The sequence below is a fragment of the Vanacampus margaritifer genome, chromosome 2 (assembly GCF_051991255.1).
Source record: "Vanacampus margaritifer isolate UIUO_Vmar chromosome 2, RoL_Vmar_1.0, whole genome shotgun sequence".
NCBI classification, from domain to species: Eukaryota; Metazoa; Chordata; class Actinopteri; order Syngnathiformes; family Syngnathidae; genus Vanacampus; species Vanacampus margaritifer.
In genome coordinates this window covers 15,382,420-15,405,972 of record NC_135433.1, presented here as the reverse complement: position 1 = coordinate 15,405,972, position 23,553 = coordinate 15,382,420, and the positions used below count along the sequence as shown (strand labels likewise).

Genomic DNA, 23,553 nt, shown 5'->3' with positions numbered 1-23,553 from the left:
AATAGCAATAATGACAATGTTAACATGTTAATAATAATGATAATAACAATGTTAACATGTTAATAATAATAATAATTAAAAAATAATAATAATAATAATGAAGCGATGGTGATGCCACGCTCTTCGCAGCATGCTTTGCAAGTTTGCAGACGTCTGTTTGTTATGAGAATCGTTGTTATGCCTTGAAGATGAAGACCAAAAAACAAATAGCAAAGTGTAAGAGGTGGGATATTTAAGCTTGAAAGTGGGTTCAATTGAAGAAGTCTGCAGTGCAGTGGTGTTCAAACTCGGTCCTTGAAGGGCGGAGTCCTGCAGGTTTTGGATGTTTCCCTGCTCCAACGCACCTGTTCCAATGAACAGGATTGTTATCAGGCTTATGCAGAGCTTGCTGATGAGCTTCAGGTGTGTTGAAGAAAAGAAACATCTAAAACATGCAGGACTCTGGCCCTCAATGCCCAAGTTTGGACACCACTGTTGTAGTGTCCTACTGGCTCTTTAGTAAAAAGTGTGCAGGTTCCGAAGAGGAATGGGCTGGCGTTTTGCCCCGCTTGCTTTGTTGCCTTTGAGAGTCTTTGGGTTGAGGACGTGGGGGCTTCTGCTGGTTCCAGAAGTCAGCGCAGTCGTCCAAGTATGTCAGGCAGCCCTGGATGACGTCCTGCAGTTGCTCGCCGTTCCTCGTCTTGCCTTTCACCAAGGCTGCATGGCAGCATTCATCCAAACATGATTAGATGATTAGTTTGCAGTAAACAAGGACATTATGCATTAGGGGCAGATGGCACCACAATGGGAAAAGAGTAAGATTCAAATTTGCATTTCAAGATATGCAAATTTTAAAAACATTTATTTTTATATGCGCCTGTCTAACTACATGGTTGCCAAGTAAATGATGAATAGTTAGATATCGAAACTTTAAACACACAACCCATTTATTACAATTATGATGAAAACAATGCTAACGATTATGTGCAACACACCTTCATCCTTTAACAGGTTCTCCAGATATCTCCTGTCCTCGTAAAACTCCCCCAGGTATTTTTTTGACTTCTTCTCCGTCTTGGACACATGTAGCTTCTTGGCTGTTGTCATCTCCTCGGTTAGATTGTTTGTGTTAATCATAGCAATATGTAAAGAGATTAACTGATGTGTGACTACCTTTGCGTCTTTTTGCAGTATGCCTCCTTTTAAGTTCTGTTTGACGGCAGCAGAGACTGTGTGGGGACACACATGGGTAATGAAAGGGGAAAAAAGTATTTAGACAGCCCTCTTAATCAATCAAACCATCAGGAGCTCTTAGCTTTTCATTGCCGTACCGGTGACGGCGTTCTCAATGGCCTCCTGCGCTTTGTGGATGCCCAGCTGGAACTCGTGGACTTGCGGACGCAGCTTCAGCCCTTGGTGGTAAAACACTAGCGCAAATTCAAATTCCCCCAAGCAGTACAAAGCCTCGGCCTTCTGGTACAACCCCTTATGTAAAAAAATAAAATAGCATTGATCATTTATTCCATACAATGGTTTACTGTGATGTTGAAAACACATACCTCAAAAAAGGACTGGTCTTCTTGAAGTGAAGCTTCGGCATCCCTCAGGGCTTTTTCGTACTGACCCATTTTTAGGTAGCATTTGGAGCGGCCCACGAAGCAGTATTTGTCCTTGGGTTTTAGTGTCAAAGCCTGTTATATGATATAGTTTTCCCACGTTTATTGTTGGAGTTACATTTAAAACAATATTTAAAAAAAAAAAAAGTAGTCATCTTTACTAAATGTATTATATACAGTATGTTTTAAGGCTTTAACACCTGTCACCACACACTTTATACATTTTTCTCACATTTCTCTCGTTTGAACACTCTCAATGTTCAAACTTTCATAGACTACAAAAAAGTACACTAGTGGGAAAAAAAAGCATGCAAAATTGCACTAATAAAAAAAAATCTGTGAAACAGTGAAGTCGCAAAAGATAAACCGGAACCATTTCGTTGGTCATTTGGAACTGGTGTAGGTTCAGTCCGCTGCAATGTTTAAAATGCGTGGGCTGTGCAGATCCATCCAAGTATCGATAGAATTGATACTAAAGTGAGTGTTGTATCGTATCAATATCGTATCGATCCTTTACATTTATTTAGATTTCTCATGGTGTCCCGAGCACAATCCCTTTGTAGTGCATGCACATGCGCTGGCCCGCCAATGACAGCCGTAGGCGGCACTGGTGGTAACAATATATATATATATATATATATATATATATATATATATATTTTTTTTTACAGTGAATGACATTTTACACTAAGAGGCATATTATGCTTTATTAGAGCTTTTCCAACTACTAGTTGAGCTAGTTATTAGTGTAAAACAACATGTAAGTACCGTATTACATGTCTAGACTCGAGGAACTTCGGGGGCTGACATTTCTTTGAGTGCAGAAGAGCGACATGGACGAAGATTATGAAGATCATTCATTTATTACATTGCAACTTTAAACAACAGTATAGAAATGTTTTTGTTGTGGCATGTTTCAGAACCCAACAAGAAAGTTTAATTTGAAAAAAACAAACCGACAAAAACATGTTATTTAATAGGGCAAATGACTTAAAATACCATAATATTTGATGAACTTTAAAGTACTTGGTATCGGCAACACTGGCACCAGTATTGAATTGGTATCGATCAATACCAAAATCTCAAGTATTTGTACAGCTCTAGCCCCCAGAGAGAAGCCTATTCCCATTTTTTTCCCTCTCAAATCTACACGCCCATGCTTACAGCTGTAAAACAGACCATATAAGCGGCCCTAGAAATGAATTCTTTAAATCCATTTTACAGCTATTTCCCAAGGAAGATAATTCTCATGTTATATTAGTGGTAAGATGGGGTGTAACAAATTTTTCTTATCTTTTATACATATACATTTTTTCTAAGGTAAATTAAGAAACAATATGCATTTCCAAGTCAAGTTGGATAACTTATGCAACCTATATAAACTGAAAATGGTCATTAAAAGAGAAGAAGTAATTTTCACTATGAACATGAAAAACGTTTGTTTAGAATCTGTCCGGCTTCTATTCATGCCAGTGCCATTTTTTTTGTGTGTGTGTGGGGGGGACTCTGAAAAAGTTGTAGGTCGTGAGCACTCACCGTGCTGTATCTCTCCACCGCCTTCTCGCATTCCCCCTTGAGCAGCAACCAGTCACCATCCGCCATTAAAGTGGAGAAAACACCCTTGGTCTTTGGACTTTTGCACTCGGACTCTGTTTCAGACATTTTTCCTGAACGAATTGAGCCTAAAAAGCGGCAAAAACACCAACGCAACGGAAGAGGCGCCTCTCTGGATCGGTAACCTGGCAACTGAGCTAACAAGAACAACAGCGCCCTCGGCTGTAAAATGTGTGGAATTGCAGAATTTCTCACCGGACAGAACATTAGGTATGCTTTCAATGAAGGTGTGGGAAATAATACGTAGAATTGCTGTTCAGGTACAATAATCATGACTACCTGTGGAAATGTATTGCAGCCACACCATAAAAAAAGTTCATCATCTTATTATTACGTATTATTGTCTTGTTTTTAAATTTTAAAATGATTTTAAACACATTTATTTCCTTATTCTTTTAAAGCATTAGTAGTTAGGAAATGCAAACTATCATCTATACCTCCTTGTATGATGCAGCACAGTCTAACACTAAACCCCTCAACAATTCACGTATTGATTTTAAAAAGACAATCAAATTTAGCATGATCTCTTTGATACAGCATATTGTTTTTTTCCTATTAGGTTGTAGTAATATGTACAGAAAGACAGGTGAGACCTCGACTTTATTGACACGGTTGATAAAAACAGGAAGGTTTCACCAAAATGACAATGACAGTTAACTCGAGGACGCCCCGATTTCCCCCATCTTAACGTCAACAGGAAGTATCTCCGGACCCAATTTTTCCATTTCCCATAGACAACAATCTTAATATGCTTCCATCCTTTCATTGTGGTGCATTTTATTGGTCAGAAAATTATATCTTCCATGTGTTTTGTTGCTTGGGTAAGATGCTGTGACTGGTGCAGCAGCAAAAAAAAAAAAAAAAAACTCAACAATAAATATCAAAGGATAATAGGATAAGAAAAAAAACATCACAAATAAAAATGAAACATTCCAGTCACAGGTGCAACGCAGCGATCTGTATATGGCAACATCAAACATAAAACGTGTGATTTCGTACACACGTGAACGATCCCGCTGGCGAGGATGCCGTTTAGCGGCTGTCCCTATCATATATTTCAAATATGAACATAGCGGTTGCGGTTTCATGCAGAGCGGGAATCAGTCTTTACTTCCCGCGTGGACCCTTTTAAAAAAAAAAAAAAGGAAAAAGAGTAGCTGCACGAAGTTCACTTCAAATGTCTTCCATGTACGGCTAGTTTGTGTTTGGTTGCTGCGCGTCGGTATGTGTGGTTGCGCCGAGTCAATGGCGGAGATGACAAGGATCTGTATCTGCTCAAGGATACAGACGGGGGTCATGGGGGGGGTTTGGCGTGCGTTGACAAGTCCCGATGAAGTGTTGGACCGGCGGGAAAGCAGACCACTTAACCGAACTGGAAGAAGAAATTTCCTGGTCCAGAGGCTGAAAGGTAAACACATAGTCAAACTAGTGACGGCCTGCTTGTGGTAGACACAATTCAGTTACAGTACTTGAATTTGTACCTCCTATTACGACCTATGTCAGAATAGCTTTGTTGCCATTTTAAACTGCCACAGATAATTGATTGTGATATAAAAAAATAAAATAAAACAAAAAACAAATAAGGGATGTAAAAAGCAAACAGCATATTTTCAACTCAAGATGAAAATGCTGAAAACTGCACTACAGCATTTCAACCTGTGAATTTTTATTATTATTTTTTTAATTCAACCCCATTCTGGGTTATTAATGCAAACCTACTTCAATGTCCAATTAGTATAAACTGAAGCTGCATGATGTCTAGATTTATACTTCCTTCAGCTTGATGAAAGTTATGTATTGGCAGACAAAACAAAAAACTTTAGTTAGCTTTTGCACATCTTTATAAACTTGTATATAACATTTGAACAAGAATAGGATACAGGTGGGTGTGAGATTTGAAAATGTGACCTGATTCTATAACATTATGTGCTTACCTTCAAAACTAAAACCTCCAGGACCGCCAAAGAACGCCTTGAAAATGTTGTTGGCGTCAAAATCTGGTGGGAGACAAAACGTGAGTTTCCCCAATAAGGGCTGCCGCGATGACGGGAGCGCCCCAGGGCCGTGCTTACCACCCATGTTCATGCCTTCGTCCTCCAGGTCTTGTCCGCTGTCGTAGCGCGACTTCTTCTTGGGGTCTGACAACACGCTGAATGCTTCACCCACCTCCTTGAACTTCTTCTCCTCTTCCTTTTGCACCTCCGCACTAGCACTGCTATGGCGATCTGAAACAGAAGTGGCGGTCATCAAGGGAGAAATAAAAAAGGGGTTTGGGGGGGGGGGTTATGATTTGAGTGACGCACCCGGGTGATGTAAGAGCGCTCGTTTGCGATATGCCTTCTTGATCTCATCTTCGGTGGCGTTCTTATCCACGCCGAGCACCTTGTAGTAGTCTTTTCGTTTGCTTTTCTTCAGCTCCAGCTGCGCGTGTTTTAGCAGCTGCTTGTGCTCTACAACACACACGGGAAAAAAGGAAAGGGTCTTAGGCTGTGTGAAATCACTATATTGTACCATATAGGGGTGTGAATTGCCTAGTACAGGGGTGGCCAAGTTCGGTCCTCGAGAGCCACTGTCCAGCCTGTTTTCCATGTCTCCCTTCTTCAGCCCAGCTGAATCTAATGATCAGCTCATCAAGACGCTTTGCAGAAGCATGAAAACGATCCGATCATGAATCAGGTGTGATAGTGGAGAGAAACATGGAAAACAGGCTGGAAAGTGGCTCTCGAGGACCGAACTTGGCCACCCCTGGCGATTCGATTCGTATCACGATTCATAGGTCACCATTCGATACCGATTAATCCCGATACGAATCTATGAATTAATTATTGTGATTTTTTAAAAACTCAAATTTAGAAAATACAAATCAGTTAACTTGTACACTGTAAGATTTGTATGAAAATGTATTTATTTATCTGAAACTTCAGGCTTATAAGCCACTGCATTTAACAAACAGGTTGCAGTCTGTTTTATGTTTGAACAGCACTGAAATAAAATATTAAGATTAATGGTCCATTAATATAACATTCTTCCATGTTTAATGTGTGAATCCTAACCCTAAGTAACACGTTTTGTTGAATATTTCCATAAAAAATGTATGTTTAAAAATCGATTCGGCCGCATATTGAATCGATTCGAGAATTGCGTGCTGTAATATTGCGATATATTGCCGAATCGATTTTTTCTAACACCCCTAGTACCATATATTGCGAGTATTACATTTTTCGCATGCCCTCGACGTATACTACAGTGCATCATGAAAAGTAGTGCGCAACCAACTTAACAAAAAAAGCAATATATGACCCCTGCAGCACAAAATGTGTCAGAAGTCGCACAGCTGTGCTTGTGTTGACTAGGTGCATACGACCAATTTACATATTTGTGATTTAAAAAACAGAAAAATAAATCGTGATCACTTCCCTGTTGGGAATGATCTTAATTTCTTACCTTAAACCTTGAAAAAAAAGAAGAAGCTTTTCTTAAGATGGTGCATTGACATCTCCGAGACAAAAGTCAGAAAATCAACTAATCAGCTGCTGCAAATTGTAATGCATTTTTAGAGAATATACTTCTCAACTTCTCAGTGATGGAGGGTCATAAGCGTTCACACTGCAGGGCGTGATGCCTAATTTGGATTTTTTGTTAAATCCGATCTTTTTATGGACTGTTCACATTACAAAAACAAATGCAATTTCAATGTGAACGGAACGTACCCGTGATGTCACTCGCATGCGCAAAGAGCACACGGAAATAAATATGGCCCGACTCGACGCAACGTTTTCCCTCCAGCCAAGCCTCCGAGGCAAGCGACCTTTATCAGTGCCATATGCAAATTTAGCTGAGCCAAGGCGCGCTACTGATTGGTGGGCTGGTGGACTCCTTTCGCGGCCGTGTTAGGAGTTGGATTCATGTGTCTTGCCTGCATAAATTATGCAAATTAAGCTGTGCAAACGCCTGCTGCTGTTTGCTGGACTGTTTTCACGCTTGCTCATGTTTGGCTGATGTCCTCGGCTTCCTCGAGTGTCAGTGTTTACAATCAGAGCAGAAACTCGCTGTACTCATTTTTTTCCATCTCATAACGCCGAGGTTGGAAGAGGTAGAAATATTTTGGGGAAATGAGGGGAGACTACTCGACATCTTCATTTCATTGAAGATGATATTGTGTCATTGACGTGTGTGATGAACCGTCTGCAGGGCTGAACTTCTACTATCGCCACACATGTCAACTTTATGCTTCATGTTTCAAGTGTGATTAAATTCAAGACAAATAAAAAGTTAACACTGTTACTCAAAACAGCTCTGAATACAGTATCAGTGTCAGTAGTCTCCCTTCCAAGCACTCTCTCCCGCGGGCACAGAGCGCATATCAGGCTTTTGATGACGTATGAATCGGATGCGTGCTCACAGTGCAGATGCATCGCATCGATATTTCATGCTTTCGTCTGTTTAAAGTGCTTAGCCGCCATCTTGTTTAGCAAGTATGAACCCTTTTGTGAGGGTATCAACTACTCACAAATTTGGATCTTTGCAAGCAGGGTTCTGTGCCTATCGCACGCCAATAGCTGTATATAGAATCCTTATCTAGTGATTAGGAAGTATAAGGAATGAGCGAATGATTCCGAACCCAGTCTCAGTGTCTTTACAGCCCGGCAAAAGCTACATCTTACCTTTGGTCTTCTCTGTCTGGTAGACCTTTTCATAGTCGCGCACCGCCTCTTCGTACTGCTCCGTGTCCATGTAGCTGCAAGGTCACAAACGGGCAGGATGTAGCAAGATAGCAGCAGTGAAATAAAAGTACATGTGGAGAGAGTGAAGCAGTTTGGTACCATTGCGCTCGCCGCAAATAGGCCTTGATGTAGGTCTCGTCCAGCTTAATGGCTTTGGTGCAGTCTTCAATGGCCTGTTCGACTTTCTTCAGCTGAAAGACACAAAACAGAGACGTACCGGCCTGATATGTGATATGTTCTCCTCTTAAGAAAATGGCTTCTACTGGAATTGTGAAATAGATGTCATTATGCGCAAAATCATGAAAAACCTCGGCTGCATCATGACAACCAGCAGCGTACCCCACCTTGGAGCCAACGGTGGCTCTGTTACAGTACAACTTGGCGTTGGTCTTGATGTTGTTGGGGTCTATTGTCAGCGCCTCAGAGTAGAGGACATAGGCGGCGTCAAAGCTGCCCTCCTTGAACGCCTTGTTGCCCTCCTCCTTCTTGGCCTTCAATGCCTTGGCGTTCTGAACATAACACGATATGTGTTAAAAAAAAAAAAAAGAAGCTACATGACAAGTATGGAAGCCTCTATGAGAAAGCTGTCGAATACTGACTCTACAGGCGAGGCGCGCTTTCTCGTGGTCCGGAGCCATGCGAAGGGCCTGCACAAAGAACTGGACCGCCTTGTCGATGCAGTCCTCGTAGTACAGACAAAGCCCACGCACGTACAGTGCATCTGCGTTGGTGGAGTCCATTCTTAAAATGTCACTAAGAGTGTGAAAACAGCATGCATGCTTGTAAATGGTTGCAACATGTAGTCGAGTCGCGCTACATGTATTTGCGGCGGATAGGTGGTGTGCCGCTTGCTAACATTTTTACCACAAGCGTCACTATTTCATCCATTGGTACTACATGTGAAATTGCAAATATGGTTAAGTATTGTTGTAAACCACAATGTGTACTGTATATACAGACGCTCCCTTACTTACGAACATTTGAGTTATGAACAACGGTACATACGAACATTTCTGCGCGTACAGTATGTCGAAAAATGATCGGAAAGAAATGCTTTAAGTTAGATTTTGTATTGCGCGTAGTGCTTCTTTCCGCCGCTAATACCGACGATTGGCGCTGTGAGAGCTCATTGGAGGCTGACCAACGTGGCGAGGAGGAGGAGGAAGAAAACGCCGGTCCCCATGAAGGAGGAAATAACTTTTGAAGCCGATTCCAGCGACGACGAAGAATCTCTCATGATATAAAATCCTCCTCTTCCTCCTCCTCCATCATCTCCTTAAGCATTGAGTACATCTTCCAAAAGTAAGTTAAACTTCATTTTATTTATCTTATTACGTACATGTACATACTGTGTGTGTGTCTTTCGCTCTCTCTCTCCAACATACGTAGTACAGTACAGTACTGTATGTATTCTCTCCATTTTATTAAGTTTTTTTCAGTACAAACCAATGCAGGTTACTTGTACAAGCCTTAAACATACTTATATAAACCTTCAATATACTTATATAGGCTTTAAACATAAATTATAATACAAAATATAGCACTGAAGCAACTTACGAACAAATTCACCTTACGAACGATCGTCCGGAACGTAACTCGTTCGTAAGGTGGGGAGCGTCTGTAATGTAATTGTATAACTTGGCGGCAGCCGGTTCTGTCTTCCTCGTTTAAAGGGACAGCAACGTGAAAAATCCACTTTTTGGAGTTTTTTAGCCATGTTAAAATGCTAATTCCTCACCAAAAACATCCCCCAAGTGGTGTTTTCCTCCATTCGCACCTCTATGAGAAAATCTAGGTCATTCTGCCCTCCAAGTACCAGCCCCTCCCAACCCGAGAAAAGGAGCTGTTGGAACTTTTTGACGTCATTAGGTGCGGCCCAAACGCACACCCACTTTCTATGAAACGTAGAAAAGTAGCCTTTATCAGTAAACATTCTGTCCAAAGTAATTCAAAGCAATCAATTATCCTTCACATTTGCAATGACAATTAGCCGTCTTAAAATCCCCAAAAGCTTGGGCAGTTGAACCGAACTGAACAAATGGTGTAGTGGTTAGCGCACTCGCCCTGTAAGCAGCAGGCTCCGGTTCACGACCCACTCAGGGTCATCTTTCTTTCTTTCTTCCCTATCCTCCCATCCTCTTCCACTACGATTTCTTGCGGCAAGGAGCCGTTCTGTTTCAAATGTTTATTGAAGAATTGAACATCCATCCAATTCCCACAGGTAAAGAAGACACGGTTGTACTAAAAACGGCTGGCCGGTCTTGCGTGGCCACACGGAGCACCTCGGCAGCAGCCGTCTCGGACGAGAGGGGAGCAGCAACCACACAGGGAGAGGCGGGGCTTTACAGAACTGGGCGTTTTACTTCGGCATTAGAAAAATAGCCAGCAAAATACCTAATTATTATGATTTTTTTTAATTACATCGCCATGGTATCTAAGGTAAGATTGAATTATGGTCGGCCTACGTTTTAGAACCAGGTTGGAAGAGGTTCTGAGGAACAGTTGCACTGTAACCGCAGGGAGCCGAAAAATTGTAATGGGAAAGTGACTAGACAGGGTTGAACTCGGCTATCTCAAGCTATAAGCGGTAGAATGAAAGATCCCACTGGGTATCCCATTCAATCCTATTGCTTGATACATTTTAGGTATCCATACATATAAAATAATACGGTAATGTACATTAGTTACAGACCTGGCCACGGACTGAGCTTCCGGATAACGTCCCAGCAGGGCCAAGCACTCAGCTTTCAGTATCTTGAAGCGATGGCAGGTCGAGGCCGACTCCAGGGCTCGGTCCATGCAGAAGACCACCTGGAAACGCAAACGATCACATAATGTCTCGAAACCTCGCTAAGGGTCTTCAAACTCACCATGCGGTAGTCTCTCTTGTCGAAGCCGATCTCTGCCATCCGCTCGTACTCCAGGATGGACTCGGCGCTCTTGAGCTGAAAGTCATTTCAGGAAAGTGCCTTATTTTGAAATTCAACAGGAAGATATGATGACACGGAGCACCTTGGCAGCAGCCATCTCTTGTAAACCACCCATCCAGCATTGCCACTAGATATTTTACGTTTTATTTTGTTTACGTATTTATTCGTTTTTAAAATTCATTTTTATTGTGTATTGTACAGGGTGCACAAGGGTGGAAGTGCAAGTGTTGAGACGCGGCCTATATGTCGCAAACAGTAACTGAAAACAGCGTAGGTGTCAGAAGTCCCGCCTCCTCCGTGGCATATACCCCATTGATGTTTGCAGTGAAAGTGTTACTTTGCAATTGGGACTCAGACAAGATTTTGAGCCGCTGCCCTGTCTAATAATTAGGAATTTTTCCACTTAAACATGGTGAACTTTAATGATCAAAACAACACTTAAATATTTGAAGGCAATTGAGAGAAAGGCTGAGGGTTTAAAATTATAATATATATATTTTTTTACAGTGTTTAAGGAAATTCTTATGTCTAAATCATTGTCCTTATTCTGGGGTTTAAAAAAGTCACACACCAACAATAAGTTATTCTTCACTTCGAAATAAAGATTTTTTTTTATGATAAAAAGACAACATTTAAAAACTATTTGGTAAAGGGCTCCTTCAGTTTTTTATTTGTCTTATTTTGAATTTGAACAGATTTATTGAGTTTTGAGTGACCTTATTTTACTGACCTGGAATACTTTTTCAAATATGTAATGCATACATATTGTAAGTCTAGCAATGTGTGTTTTTACACTTCTACATGATTCAGTTTATAAAATGTAATCGATTATTTTGTAATGTGTGAGGTTAAGAGTTTTAAAATTATTTTTCACTTCTAAAGGAGGAAAATTAAGGATCAAAATTACACATAACATTTCAACAGGATTAGGAGAACAGCTGGGTGTTTTGTATTGAAATGCAAATAGATTCCAGATTGGGTATGGAAATGCTACCATTGACCAATGTTTGGCCTGGTTCAAAGCGAAACGTGCAATCAAAATTGTTTATTTGCTGTGACATATTCATCGTGAGCAACGTCACTCTTCGGCGCCGGAAGTCCATTCAAAATGGCGTGCTGGAGAGACGACAGCTTCTTTCCTTCAGCATTAAACTTTTTGATTTATTTTATAAGCATTCCATACAGTTCAGGAGTTCACCGAATAATTTCATGCTGGGAGATAGCGGCATGCTGTCACTGTATGTTGTGTTACGTGAAGTTAGGGCTGGGCAATAAATCGAATTAATTCGATAAATCGTCATTTTGAAAATCGAATCGTTGAAAATCTGCGAAATCGAATTTTGTCTTTTTTATTATTAAAAGCTGTAGTTCTTATGTTGTGTTACATTCAAATGTTTTTGTAAATTGTAATTTTGCACAAGTGGCAGAGAATCCTGGATGGGTGGTTTACAAGACATGTTTACAATAGCTACCAATTACTTCATTGTGGCATTTAAGAAAAATCTATGAATGGTAAGTTTGTGTTCAAACTAATTTAGAAACAGTATACATTTATACAGTGTACATTTTGCACAGGAATTACTTTTGAATTAATGAAACCTTTAAATAAACGTTTGTTGGGTTTATTAGATTCAAATTGAAGTCGTCCTTAATGTCTGTAAAAATTGAGATTTTATTTTTGGGCCATATCGCCCAGCCCTTCGTGAAGTTATGTTGAATATTTATAAGTGAAGAAAGCTATCTAGTTTTATACTCGAGTAAATTTTGTTTTACCATTAACGGTCTGTGTTTCCAAAGGGAATTGTAGAGTGACGTCACATTATAGTCGGTGAAGTCAGGGTACTGTTTTTTTCCCCCCGACTTCGCAAGTGGGATTTCCGAGTTTAAGGGGGCGTTCCCGTACACACTTCCTAGTTTGAAGTTGGAAAATAGTAAATGGCACTTAATTTATGCAGCGCTTTTCCACCTTACAAAAGTCCGACTTCCGACCATCCTCTAATGCAGCACAACGATGGCGCTTACCACTGTCACGTGACGCGAAGCCACTGGCAGCCCTCTTACGTTGCCACTCACAAGGAACGCCTAACCTGAATACATTGATTTCTCCACGACGTTTTCATGTTATTTTCTGTCTCTATGCCACCGATAAGATTGGGAGAAGCGCTAGATGTACATTTCAAAGGTACAAATGAGCAGAATATTGGCTATATTTGCTCGGCTACTACACTAGGTCAAACCACTTAGGAAGCGCACAGAAAACATAACTTCAGCTCATCCGCTGATTGGTTCTTTCCATTGTCTGCTTGGTTAGGTTTGCCCTGCCTCAATTGGACTTGATGGCAACTGTAAAACTTCACTCGATTCCATGCAATCAAAAACCAGAACACACTTACCTCCTGCTGGGCTTGGCTGTTGTCGGCCTCTACCTCCAGAACCTTCTGGAAGCAGCGCGAGGCCGCCATGGCGTTGCCGAGCGAAAGGTGGCATTTCCCCTCTCGCAGGTGTCCCTAAGAAGCACACAACATTATTCATATGACAAATCAACACATGGGGGACTGTATTACATTTCCTCAACACACCTTCATGAAGGAGTTATCCAGCCTCACTGCTTGCTGGGAATCCTCTAAAGCCTCGCGGTACCGACACAGCATCATCAGCGTGGCCGCTCTGTTGCCATAGTAACTGGCGTTCTTTGGACACATGTCTGCATGCAAAAAAAAAACAAGAAAAAAAACATGCAGAAACAAAATGACCTCCATCCTCCACAAGAAAAATGAGAAAGACGATTAATATCAAGTACCGATGGCCTTGGTGTAATAATTGAAGGCTTCTGCGTAATCCTTCTGGATGTAGAAAGCGTTCCCTTGCTCTTTGTAGCCATCTGCTTCCCTACAGTGGACACAATTACATTTTATTTAGAAACAAAGGTCAAATTAACAAGGCAAACACATTTACATTTCAATACTCAAGTTATTAACTGTACAATAGGGAAATACCTAATTGCGTTCGATATCTAGCATTCTCACACATACCGGCATTGGCCTTCTTTTTTTTTTTTATCCCAAGGCCAACACAAGATCAACTGAAAACTGGCTTATTTTGCCTCTGATAGGGAGACAAGCAAAGTAAGAATTTCATTACTGTCCTAGTTTTGTTTTTACTTTTTATAAAACAAATATCTTGAATCTTGAACGCGAGGTGGCAATTGTTAGTATTCTAAAACAAAGACGTCTGTTGGGTTAAAAAAAACCTTCACATTTTGAAAATCTGTAGAAGATGTTTAATAAACATGCTTAAAGTCATATAATTAAAGTTAATTGCTGGAGTTAATATTATTATTATTTTTTACAACAATGTGTTCCCTTTCACAATGAATATTGGCCCCAAATATTTGTTATTGGCCTCCTGACCACTAATAATTGGTATCGTATCGGCCCTGAAAAAAAAAAAAAACACAAGAGTCTATCTCTGCTCTAGTCTTTAATAAACAATGTATGGCACTAAATATAGAGGAGACTGCAAATCATGTCTGCCGGACTCAAGTCCTGTAGACGGTTGTAATGCCTACATCACTCAGCAAGCTTTAAACTCAGAATCTTGTGGGCCACTACTCGACTTGGCCCCGGTCAAAGTGGATTGTAAAATGAAAAACTGAAAATAATAGTTCACCTTTATCAAGGCCGAAAGATCTTTATTCTTTAACATGTTTGTTCGACTTAACAACTTAAGTCATTTTAGTGGTGACTGGCGAGACCTGTCACACACGGCAACCTTGCATTCAGGATCAGGTGAGTCACTGTCACCACATGGCCTCAATGCAAGCTGACTTCAATGTAAAACTTTCTTCTTAAATCATTTTATCTGGATGCACACCATTATTTTCAGGTGACGCTCCAGCTCCGTTCAACATAAGGGATTGGCATCAAGATGACGCCAAATGAGACACAAAAAACATGTAGGTGAGTTTCTCAGGGAATTAAAAAAAACCAACTAAATAATGAATTGGAAACATTTTCGAATGCTGAACCACACATATGGCTGAGTTGAGTTCACACTACAGGAACCACTACAGTCCCATCAACCAATTGACTAAAATAAATAGCCCTTCATCAAATTGGAAGGAAGTGCCATTTTCACCTTGTGTTGACAACAGTAGTACAGTTGCACTGGGCATAAAAAACAATATCATTAGTTCTACGCAGTTTAGGAGATATTTTACCCCCTAACCTAAGATAATTGTGCTTGCTTTTAGTCTCAGTAGCTCCACTCAAAAACATACAAGATTCCACTGCTGTGCAGAACATCAGTAGACAGTAGCACCATCACTGAGTGGACTTTGAAAAGTGAAAGTCAGATGACAATTGCACTGGAAAATGAAACTTAAAAGTGTAAGGCTGTGATAGGGCAGCATAACGTTCCTAGTCTGAGCCGACTCGTTGGCTAAACATAGAAAGGAGCCAAGGAACACATGACACTAAGCACGCCGCTCACTCACACGGTGGCCGACTGCCATGGCTTTTTTTGGGAAAGCCTGTCATTGATCGTTTGAACGTCACGATCACTCAGAATTGTCCAGAATGACCTTCTCACAAAGCAGACAAAAAGCGGGGAAAGCAACTGACAACTTCAGCACGCTACTATTAGCTGCATGGAGACTGTCGGCGAGTAGGTGGAGGACAATAACATGACGCCTCCATGTAGCCAAATAGCGCCTAGTTTTGCTGGCTTCGTGACACGATTTCATAACTCAGAGAGACGTTCGGGATTTAAATAGAATTCGAAAGTGCCGCCGGGATTCCGTTTCGGTCGCTGTCAGCGCGTCCTACCGTTCCAGTTCGTCGTCGCTGAGGAGTTCGATGTCGGGGTCCATGTTCACAGCATCGCACCTCTCCGCCGCCATTTTGACGTGAAAGTGGAGGGGGCGGGATAAAATGCTGCAGTCGACGTGACGTCATCGTAAACAGGAAGTCGTTCCTCTTGTCAAGTTCAATTTCAAAACTGTCATGTATTTTATTGTGGGTGACATCGTTTATTTTTGTATCCTTTTACAATAATTTTTGATGTTATTAATTTGTTTAAATGTTAATTTCTTCGAGTGTCTACGATTTCATTCATACATACGGCTTGCACGCGCATCGCTAAATTACGTCACTACGACTCTCACTTCCGGATTCCGAGGTAAGCGTAAACACACAAACTGCGCGTCCAAATATTTAATATCAAATGTTCAAATGCTCGATCACAACAAGTGCACATTGCCGTGTTTGTTTTTAAAGACACGCTTTATAATGAGCGTTTGATTTCGCTTCATTAGCGATTATCTGTGCTACTTGAGGTTTATAGCCCTGCGGGAAGCTAATGCTAATTTAGCTTGTTGTAGCACAGAACAGTCTATCGAGGGAGCAAACACCAAAATTCCGTCGTGGAATGTTTATCAATCTGTTTTTCCCCCGTCCGGAAACAGAGATTGGAACGTCGTCATGGGCAAAAGCTGCAAAGTGGTGGTGTGCGGCCAGGCTGCAGTTGGTAAAACAGCAGTGTTGGAGCAACTACTGTATGCTAATCATGTCGCAGGTATTTACTCATCACTTTTTTTGACAAACTTAGACCCATTGATTCCTCGGTACTCGATCAATCACTTTTCAATCGGGAGCTCAATACTCTGGCCTTTGTGTGTGTGTGTGTGTGTGTGTGTGTGTGTGTGTGTGTGTGTGTGTGTGTGTGTGTTTGTTTGTTTGTTTGTTTACCAGGGGTGGGCAACGTATGTTCCACAGCCAGTGGTGTAGCCATAATTTCAGAAGTGTGGATATTGTTCAGAAATAAACAACATTATATGAGCAGATCATACTTAAGCATTCAACTGTTCCTTTCCAAAGTAGTCCAAAAACTAAATAAGCTAACTTTGGTTGAGCTAAAACACAATGATGGTAAAGTACAGATTTCCAGATGCAAATGTGTCTTCCCACACCGTGCCTGCGTGGTCTCACCCATCTTCCGTCAGGTTCCGAGCCCATGGAAACGCTGGAAGACATCTATATTGGCTCCATCGAGACCGACCGAGGCACCCGTGAGCAGGTGCGCTTCTATGATACCCGGGGGCTCCGCGACGGCATGGAGTTTCCTCGCCACTACTACAGCTTTGCTGACGGCTTCGTGCTGGTGTACAGCATCGACAGCAAGGAGTCCTTCAAGCGCATGGAGGCCCTCAAAAAGGACATCGACCGGCACAGAGATAAGAAGGAGGTACATTTTGTTTTTGGTAAATTTGATTAAAAATATGGATGCAGGAATTAATTTTCACATGTTGTATCACCATATGTGTTTGTCTAGTCATCCTCTATGAACCACGAAGCATAGCGTAATTAATGATAGTGGATTTCAGACATAAAGTACACAATATAGGCTTAAAAATACTGTGACGCTGCGCAGGTGACTATTGTGGTCCTGGGCAACAAGCTGGACAAGCAGGAGGAGCGGCGTGTGGACGCCAACATGGCGCAGAACTGGGCCAAGAACGAAAAAGTGCGACTGTGGGAGCTGTCGGTGGCCGACCGCCGCACGCTCATCGAACCCTTCGTGTACCTGGCTAGTAAAATGACGCAGCCGCAGAGCAAGTCCACCTTCCAGCTCAGCCGGAACAAGAACAAGGGTAGCGGGCCCACGGACGGCTGAAGGAAGGATGTGCAAAACTGGTTGCAACGCAGCATACAAAGTCGGGGAAAACAGATTTGCCCTCTTTCTCTCTCTTTTTTTGTATGCATATTTTTTTACACGTACAGTGAATGTTTCAGATAATGAAGCTTTCAAGGAAGTGCCATTGGGTGGCAATCAGGACGTGATAGGCCTTACTGGCACTTTATTACCGTATTGATTTCTTTCTATCAATCTGTTCTCTTCATTTTGTGTTTCTTTTGGCTGCACTGCTTCACAAAAATGTATTTGCATGTTATGGATGGATATTCTGTCCAATCAAATTTCAGCCTCTTGTACTGCCATGTCACATTTGCATGCTGGCAATTTTCTTTCATATTTGTGTATTATTGATGATTTCTTTACTGTTATTATGATGTGATATTGATGATGTTATCACATTTAAGTGTGGTAAATATGCACCAAAAAAGAGAGAAAGAAATCAAGCAATAGTTTCTCACGTCACTGTGTTTGTGTTAGCATTTAGACTGTCAATCATGTCACTTTAACGGCCATTCTACATTTCTGAGCCATCAGCACATAAGATGTTGATGGTGTACAGTAAATGCATCAGCTGTCAACAGGGAAATTTGTTACACTGCTTCGTTAGACGAGTCAATTATTATGGACATCTAAGACAGCTAAAGGAGTTTCAATGTTAAATATGGAGGCCATATACAATAACACTGGCATTACAACCATGTATGTATGTATGTCGTTATCCGCTCAATTTTGCAGCTTTTTTCAGGGACCAATTGTTTATGTTTAAAATGTGTTTTTTTGTTTTTGTTTTAAATAGTCATGACTTTAAAATTGAGTGCATTATTATCCTTTTAAAATGCATTTGTTTGGATGTTCAATAAACTAATGAAGTATTTGTGCTTAAAGTATGTCATATTGTCCGCATATATAGACCAAAGTTAATATGATTTCAGACTATCCCTCAAGACAACACTTGACATCTTGGATAGATTTTTAAAAAAATGTTTTTAAACAAAGAGTAACCAGCCACTTTTCTCTTTGAAAACAGTTTTTCACACTTAATCATTTTCATAATATAGCTGTTGCCTTCAGGGACAGAATACAATTGTAGTTAGTTTTCCATTATAATGGAGCAATTGTTTGAAAACCTCTTGTTTTGCGAAGAAAACAACGGAGTCATCGAAAGACACAGAAACACTTTATTTTACAGTATTTATTGTTGTTTGATGAATGCAGTGATTTTGGACTGTCATTAACGCGGCACCTAGGGATTGTCAAATATGCTATACAGTACTTATGTTTTGTATTGGTCGCTTGGTTTTTGCAAAGTAATACAAGTATTTTATTTCAGACTACATGAAGGGAGCAACCAAATGAATTAAAGACAAATCTGATTTTAGACTGTCGCTGTAGGCAACTGTGTCGATTAGTTGACGTATATGTCTATGAATTAATTTCAAAAGCAATAATTAAATATAAGGGCGTGAGGTCTGAACTGTTTTGTGCGAAACAGATTCCCGACAGTGTTGAAGTCAACACCAGAGCAGCTCCACCAAGAGGCTCATCAAAGTGTTGTTGCTTAATTTGGACATCGGAGGGCGCTCCAATATTAGAGGTAGTACAATACATATGGTACAGCGTCCTAAATACTTTATTTGCATTTCGGAATTTTAAGTATAAAAAAATGGCTCAATTTCACAGGGCAAATATCACAACCTCGACTTGAGGTGAGGATTTTATAGAGCCTTCAAAAAAAATTGATTGATTGACGAATACAAACAATTTGAAAACATCCGTCAAAAGCAAATACTGTATGAATGATGGCGTCCGGTAGGCGGTTTAGGGCCTGCGGGGACGAGGAGAGCATTTACACAAGGTCACAGATGTTAACGCATTGAAAAATTACGCTCTCGTTCCGCAGTCGCGCTCGCCCGCAAAGGTTAATAATGCCAGATGAGGAAAAAATCTCAAGCGGAACATTTATGAAGCGTTATATTATTACACGCTGCGCAGTTCCCCATCCACCCCAAGAGAGTGATTTCATCTCATATGTCCCATTCCAAATGGAGGTCATTTCACACATCGAGCTTTTTATTCCTATGAATGACATCACGTTTATCATTTTTTATTTATTTATTTCAATATTGCTGTTTTTAAAGCAAATGTTGTGAAAAGAAATTAAGAGAAAATACAGCGGTGACATGACATACGAGTTTAAATCTTTTGTAACTTGCAATTTAAAATAATATTCAGTTGCCTACCTCAAATCATCTTTCACACTATATATGAACGGAAATCCCATTACTCCGTTCGAGCTTCCCGGCCAAAAAATGTATACGTTTTTTGTTTTTTTAAAGTAAGAAAATAGAGCTCTATATAAAATTGTACTTTATTCAATCAAGTTGATTAAAATCAAGTGATAGGCCTATAATTAAATCGAATTTAGACAGATGGCGCCACTTTTTTTCCTTCATGCAAAATAGAGCTCTACTTGATTTAATCAAGTGATATAATTAAATCAAATTTAGAGATATTTTGCCACTTTTTTTCTACATGCACAGAGTGGGTGACTGCTTAGCACGTTTCCCTCCCAGTGCTAAGAACGTGAGATCGAGTCCGGGCTTCGGGCTTCCTGGGTGGAGTTTGCATGTCCCCCGTGCCCTCGTGTGTTTTCTCTGGGTACTCTGGTCTCCTCCCACCTTCCAAAGACATGCATGGCAGGTTAATTGAGCGTTCTGAATTGTCGCTAGCCAGGTGCGATTGTGAGTGTGGTTGGTTGTTTGTCTCTGTGTGCTCTGCGATTGGCTGGCAACCAGCTTGGCGTGCACCCCGCCAGCTGGGATAGGCTCCAGCGCCCCCGCGCCCTCAGTTAAGAGAATGCATGGATGGATGGATAATAATGAATGGACATTGTGTTGCTCCTTCTGGTGTTCCTTGGCCACGGGTACCGAAGAGTCACATCTTGTCACTCAGTAATCTGCAATATTAGTCGTTTTTCACTGAGGATGAAGAACATACCTGTGACTATTGTCTGTCTCCATTTATAGTCAAATATCCATGCCTAAAAGGTTATACCACTATTGATACTAATTAAACTAGCTAACTAAGCCATTTTCATGCAAGCCAGAACTAGAGGAAGTGACACAATGCCGATTAAGCCCATCAGCTCCCCAAATGTCTTGCTGTATTTTTCAATATTTGACTTTTATAGTTCACGTTGACAGGGGACATTCCCGTGTTCCTCACTTGCTGGGGCATAGAAAATGTATGTACCGGAAACACTGCATTTTACCTAGCAACTGGCCGAGTTAGCAGTTAAATTATTGTTTGTTTTTGCAGCAGCAAATAATCTTGCGAATAATCCTTTTTTTCCCTTACCGACTGCATGTCCTTCAAAACAGAATACACATTTTGTAGAATGACATGGTGACGGAGGGGTCGGGAGGCAGGGGTCCAGCCACAGCATACGTCATATTGAACCATGTAGTTCTGTTGTTGTAATGGGAAATTCCAACCTGGCGACGACGGTTACATAGTCTCGCTTTACGGCAAAGTTATTTGCTTGTTTTCAAGTCACCAAGTGTAATCGTCTTTGATTTAGGTTTAGTTTGACAGTATACATCAAATAGGTGAGTGTGTTCAAGTCCTCCTGGAAAGTAGGACATTTCCCACTTACAAAGCATTCCAGTTGAACTTTAAGAAAAAACTCAGTACACACTTCATTCACATTGGTTTTCTTTTAGATAGTAAAAGCATGACTTCATGTCTATTAAATGTAAAAATAAGTAAAAAATTTGCCTTCATTGAAAAAAACGCCCCGACTGAAATAGAACATATTCTGCATGTATGAATTTTGCAGTTTGCATAACTGTTGTTATCGTAACAATGACAATAAAGCTTCTATCTATCAATCTATGTATCATTGTCCACTTTTTACATGCTTTTACATTTTTTACCCGACAAAAGGTGGATAACATTGCTGCAACTCATATCAGTTAAATTATTATACATTGCACCAGTTGCCGACGTCACCTAATCTGATAGCTTCGCTGTATTGTGTGAAATCCACATTTGTGAATATAATTAAGTGCTTGTATTAGATCGGTAACAGATGGAGAATGTGAGATGTGGGTAAAAGCCTCCTTTTGCTGTGTTCTATGAGTGCCTGATGATTAGAAGCGGTGAAGATAAGGAAGAAGATAACATGATTGATCCATTTGCACAGCCTGGTAAGGGCATCAAGATGTCCTCAGTGTTGGTCCTTGCTGGAAGGATTCAACGCACACACGCATGCAACAAACCCACTCACCCACGCAACTCACACACACACACACACACACACACACACACACACACGCACACACGCACGCACACACACACACACACACACACACACACTTGTACTTATATAATTGTGAGGACATCCATAGACATAATGCATTTCCTAGCCCCTTCACCTAACATCAACCATCAAAAATGATTGCCTACCCCTCTATTCCTTACCCTCTAACCTCAACCATAACCCAATTCAAACCTACACTCTAAAACCAAGTCTTGACCCTCAAAAAGAGGTCTTGAGTTGTGAGGACCGGCCAAAATGTCCTCACTTCACAAAAATCTCCTCAATCTGTTGGTTAAAGACGTATTTTGGTTTTCACAATGTAGTATGTACAAGTACATACACACACACACGCACGCACGCACGCACGCACGCACACACACACACACACACACACACACACACACACACACACACAACCATGAGAGGCATTTAAGAATTTCTAAAATCTTTTTTTATTTTCCAAAAATCCATCAGGTACAAGCTCTCTTCGTGTCATGTCCCGCTTGTCGTCGCCGTGACGACGGGCCAAGCGATACCCTGAACGTGGATGGATTGGTCGCAACCCAGTCACCCCTGAGAAGGCCTTGGACACTTTTGGATCTTTTTTCCCCCCTTTAAAAAAGGCCTTGTACTGTACTTAAAAAAAAGTAAATAATAAACAATAACATGATCTAGTCTTCTTCTATGGTACACATAACAATATTAACTCTGATAAAAGCTCTATACGTCCTCTATGGGGTTTGTTCTTACACCGAACCTCCACAAGACAGAGTGAGGCCGGCTGCTTTTGTTACGGAGAGTTGGGAGATGGCAGAGACTGGCTTTGTCACAACAGATGACACACACACGCATTCGCACACACACAAACACACACACACACACACAACTATACATATTGCACAATGAGAGAAAAATGCATAGGATGTGCTCCAGTCCATCACCGAGAGGAGTCGCCGCTGCCCCGTGATTGATGGACAGTCGTGCATGGCATGAGGAAAATGCTCGCTATTGCTTTTGAATGTCAACCTTTTGATCACCTGATTTTTTGGGGGTGTGCACGAAGCAGTTTTAAGGTGCTTTTTATGTGGTTGCCATGGTTAAAGTGTGCTTTTTTTTTTGTTCCCTCCTGCACGCCATGCAGCAGCTGTCGATCAATTCCTCCTCCTCCTCCTCCTCCTCTTCCTCCTCCTCTTCCTCCTCCTCCTCGTCGGTGGTCTGTTTGTCAGCGTAAGTGTTCCGGCGTTTCGGATGATGCCCAAGTGGGCACGAGGGGATCACCATGTGGACCCATGAATGTATTGGTAAGATGTTTTTTTAATTTTTTTTTTTTTAAAAAGGGCATCAGGTGAAGCAGGGCTTTTCAAAGTGTGGGAAAGTGAGCCTCCGCAAGAAAAAAAAAAAACACCGGCTGACTTCAGAGCTAAAAATCAAGCTATTTTGCCAAAGTAGCGGAGTGAGCTTAGCACAAAAAAGTGCTTTGCCTCACAAATATGTTTTGCTGATGTAACTGTAGCTCAAGTTAGCTTAGCATTAAAAAAGGAAAGGTTTTGACTTATTGTTTTCCAAGTTCCCACACCTCCTCCTTTGAAATCCTGGCTCACAAATACTTTTGTGTGTAGTCTCCCCAAAAAATTCTTAATTTGCAAATCGGCGTTCCAGAAAGTAAAGCCCCTACC

The 23,553-nt window shown here is 41.0% G+C and overlaps 3 protein-coding genes across 3 annotated transcripts; 1 reads left to right on the top strand and 2 right to left on the bottom strand.

Annotated features, from left to right (window-relative positions):
- Positions 1–16: 16 nt before the first annotated feature.
- Positions 17–3,313, bottom strand: odad4 (outer dynein arm docking complex subunit 4). Its single transcript, XM_077558898.1, has 6 exons — positions 3,132–3,313; positions 1,539–1,670; positions 1,311–1,464; positions 1,153–1,208; positions 975–1,086; positions 17–696 (listed from the first exon to the last, which is right to left on the bottom strand). Exons 1-6 carry the CDS (start codon positions 3,255–3,257, stop codon positions 485–487), a joined length of 792 nt encoding a protein of 263 aa, XP_077415024.1. The 5' UTR covers positions 3,258–3,313; the 3' UTR covers positions 17–484.
- A 477-nt stretch (positions 3,314–3,790) lies between these two features.
- On the bottom strand, positions 3,791–15,790 carry dnajc7 (DnaJ (Hsp40) homolog, subfamily C, member 7). The gene is made up of 14 exons (XM_077558219.1): positions 15,690–15,790; positions 13,664–13,752; positions 13,443–13,567; positions 13,257–13,370; positions 10,804–10,878; positions 10,626–10,744; positions 8,533–8,686; positions 8,278–8,442; positions 8,033–8,124; positions 7,874–7,947; positions 5,513–5,659; positions 5,282–5,434; positions 5,144–5,206; positions 3,791–4,610 (listed from the first exon to the last, which is right to left on the bottom strand). The coding sequence occupies exons 1-14, from the start codon at positions 15,761–15,763 to the stop codon at positions 4,573–4,575; spliced, it is 1,482 nt and encodes a 493-aa protein (XP_077414345.1). The 5' UTR covers positions 15,764–15,790; the 3' UTR covers positions 3,791–4,572.
- A 65-nt stretch (positions 15,791–15,855) lies between these two features.
- On the top strand, positions 15,856–18,440 carry nkiras2 (NFKB inhibitor interacting Ras-like 2). Its single transcript, XM_077558220.1, has 4 exons — positions 15,856–16,041; positions 16,328–16,437; positions 16,865–17,106; positions 17,293–18,440. The coding sequence occupies exons 2-4, from the start codon at positions 16,344–16,346 to the stop codon at positions 17,533–17,535; spliced, it is 579 nt and encodes a 192-aa protein (XP_077414346.1). The 5' UTR covers positions 15,856–16,041; positions 16,328–16,343; the 3' UTR covers positions 17,536–18,440.
- The last annotated feature ends 5,113 nt before the right edge of the window (positions 18,441–23,553 follow it).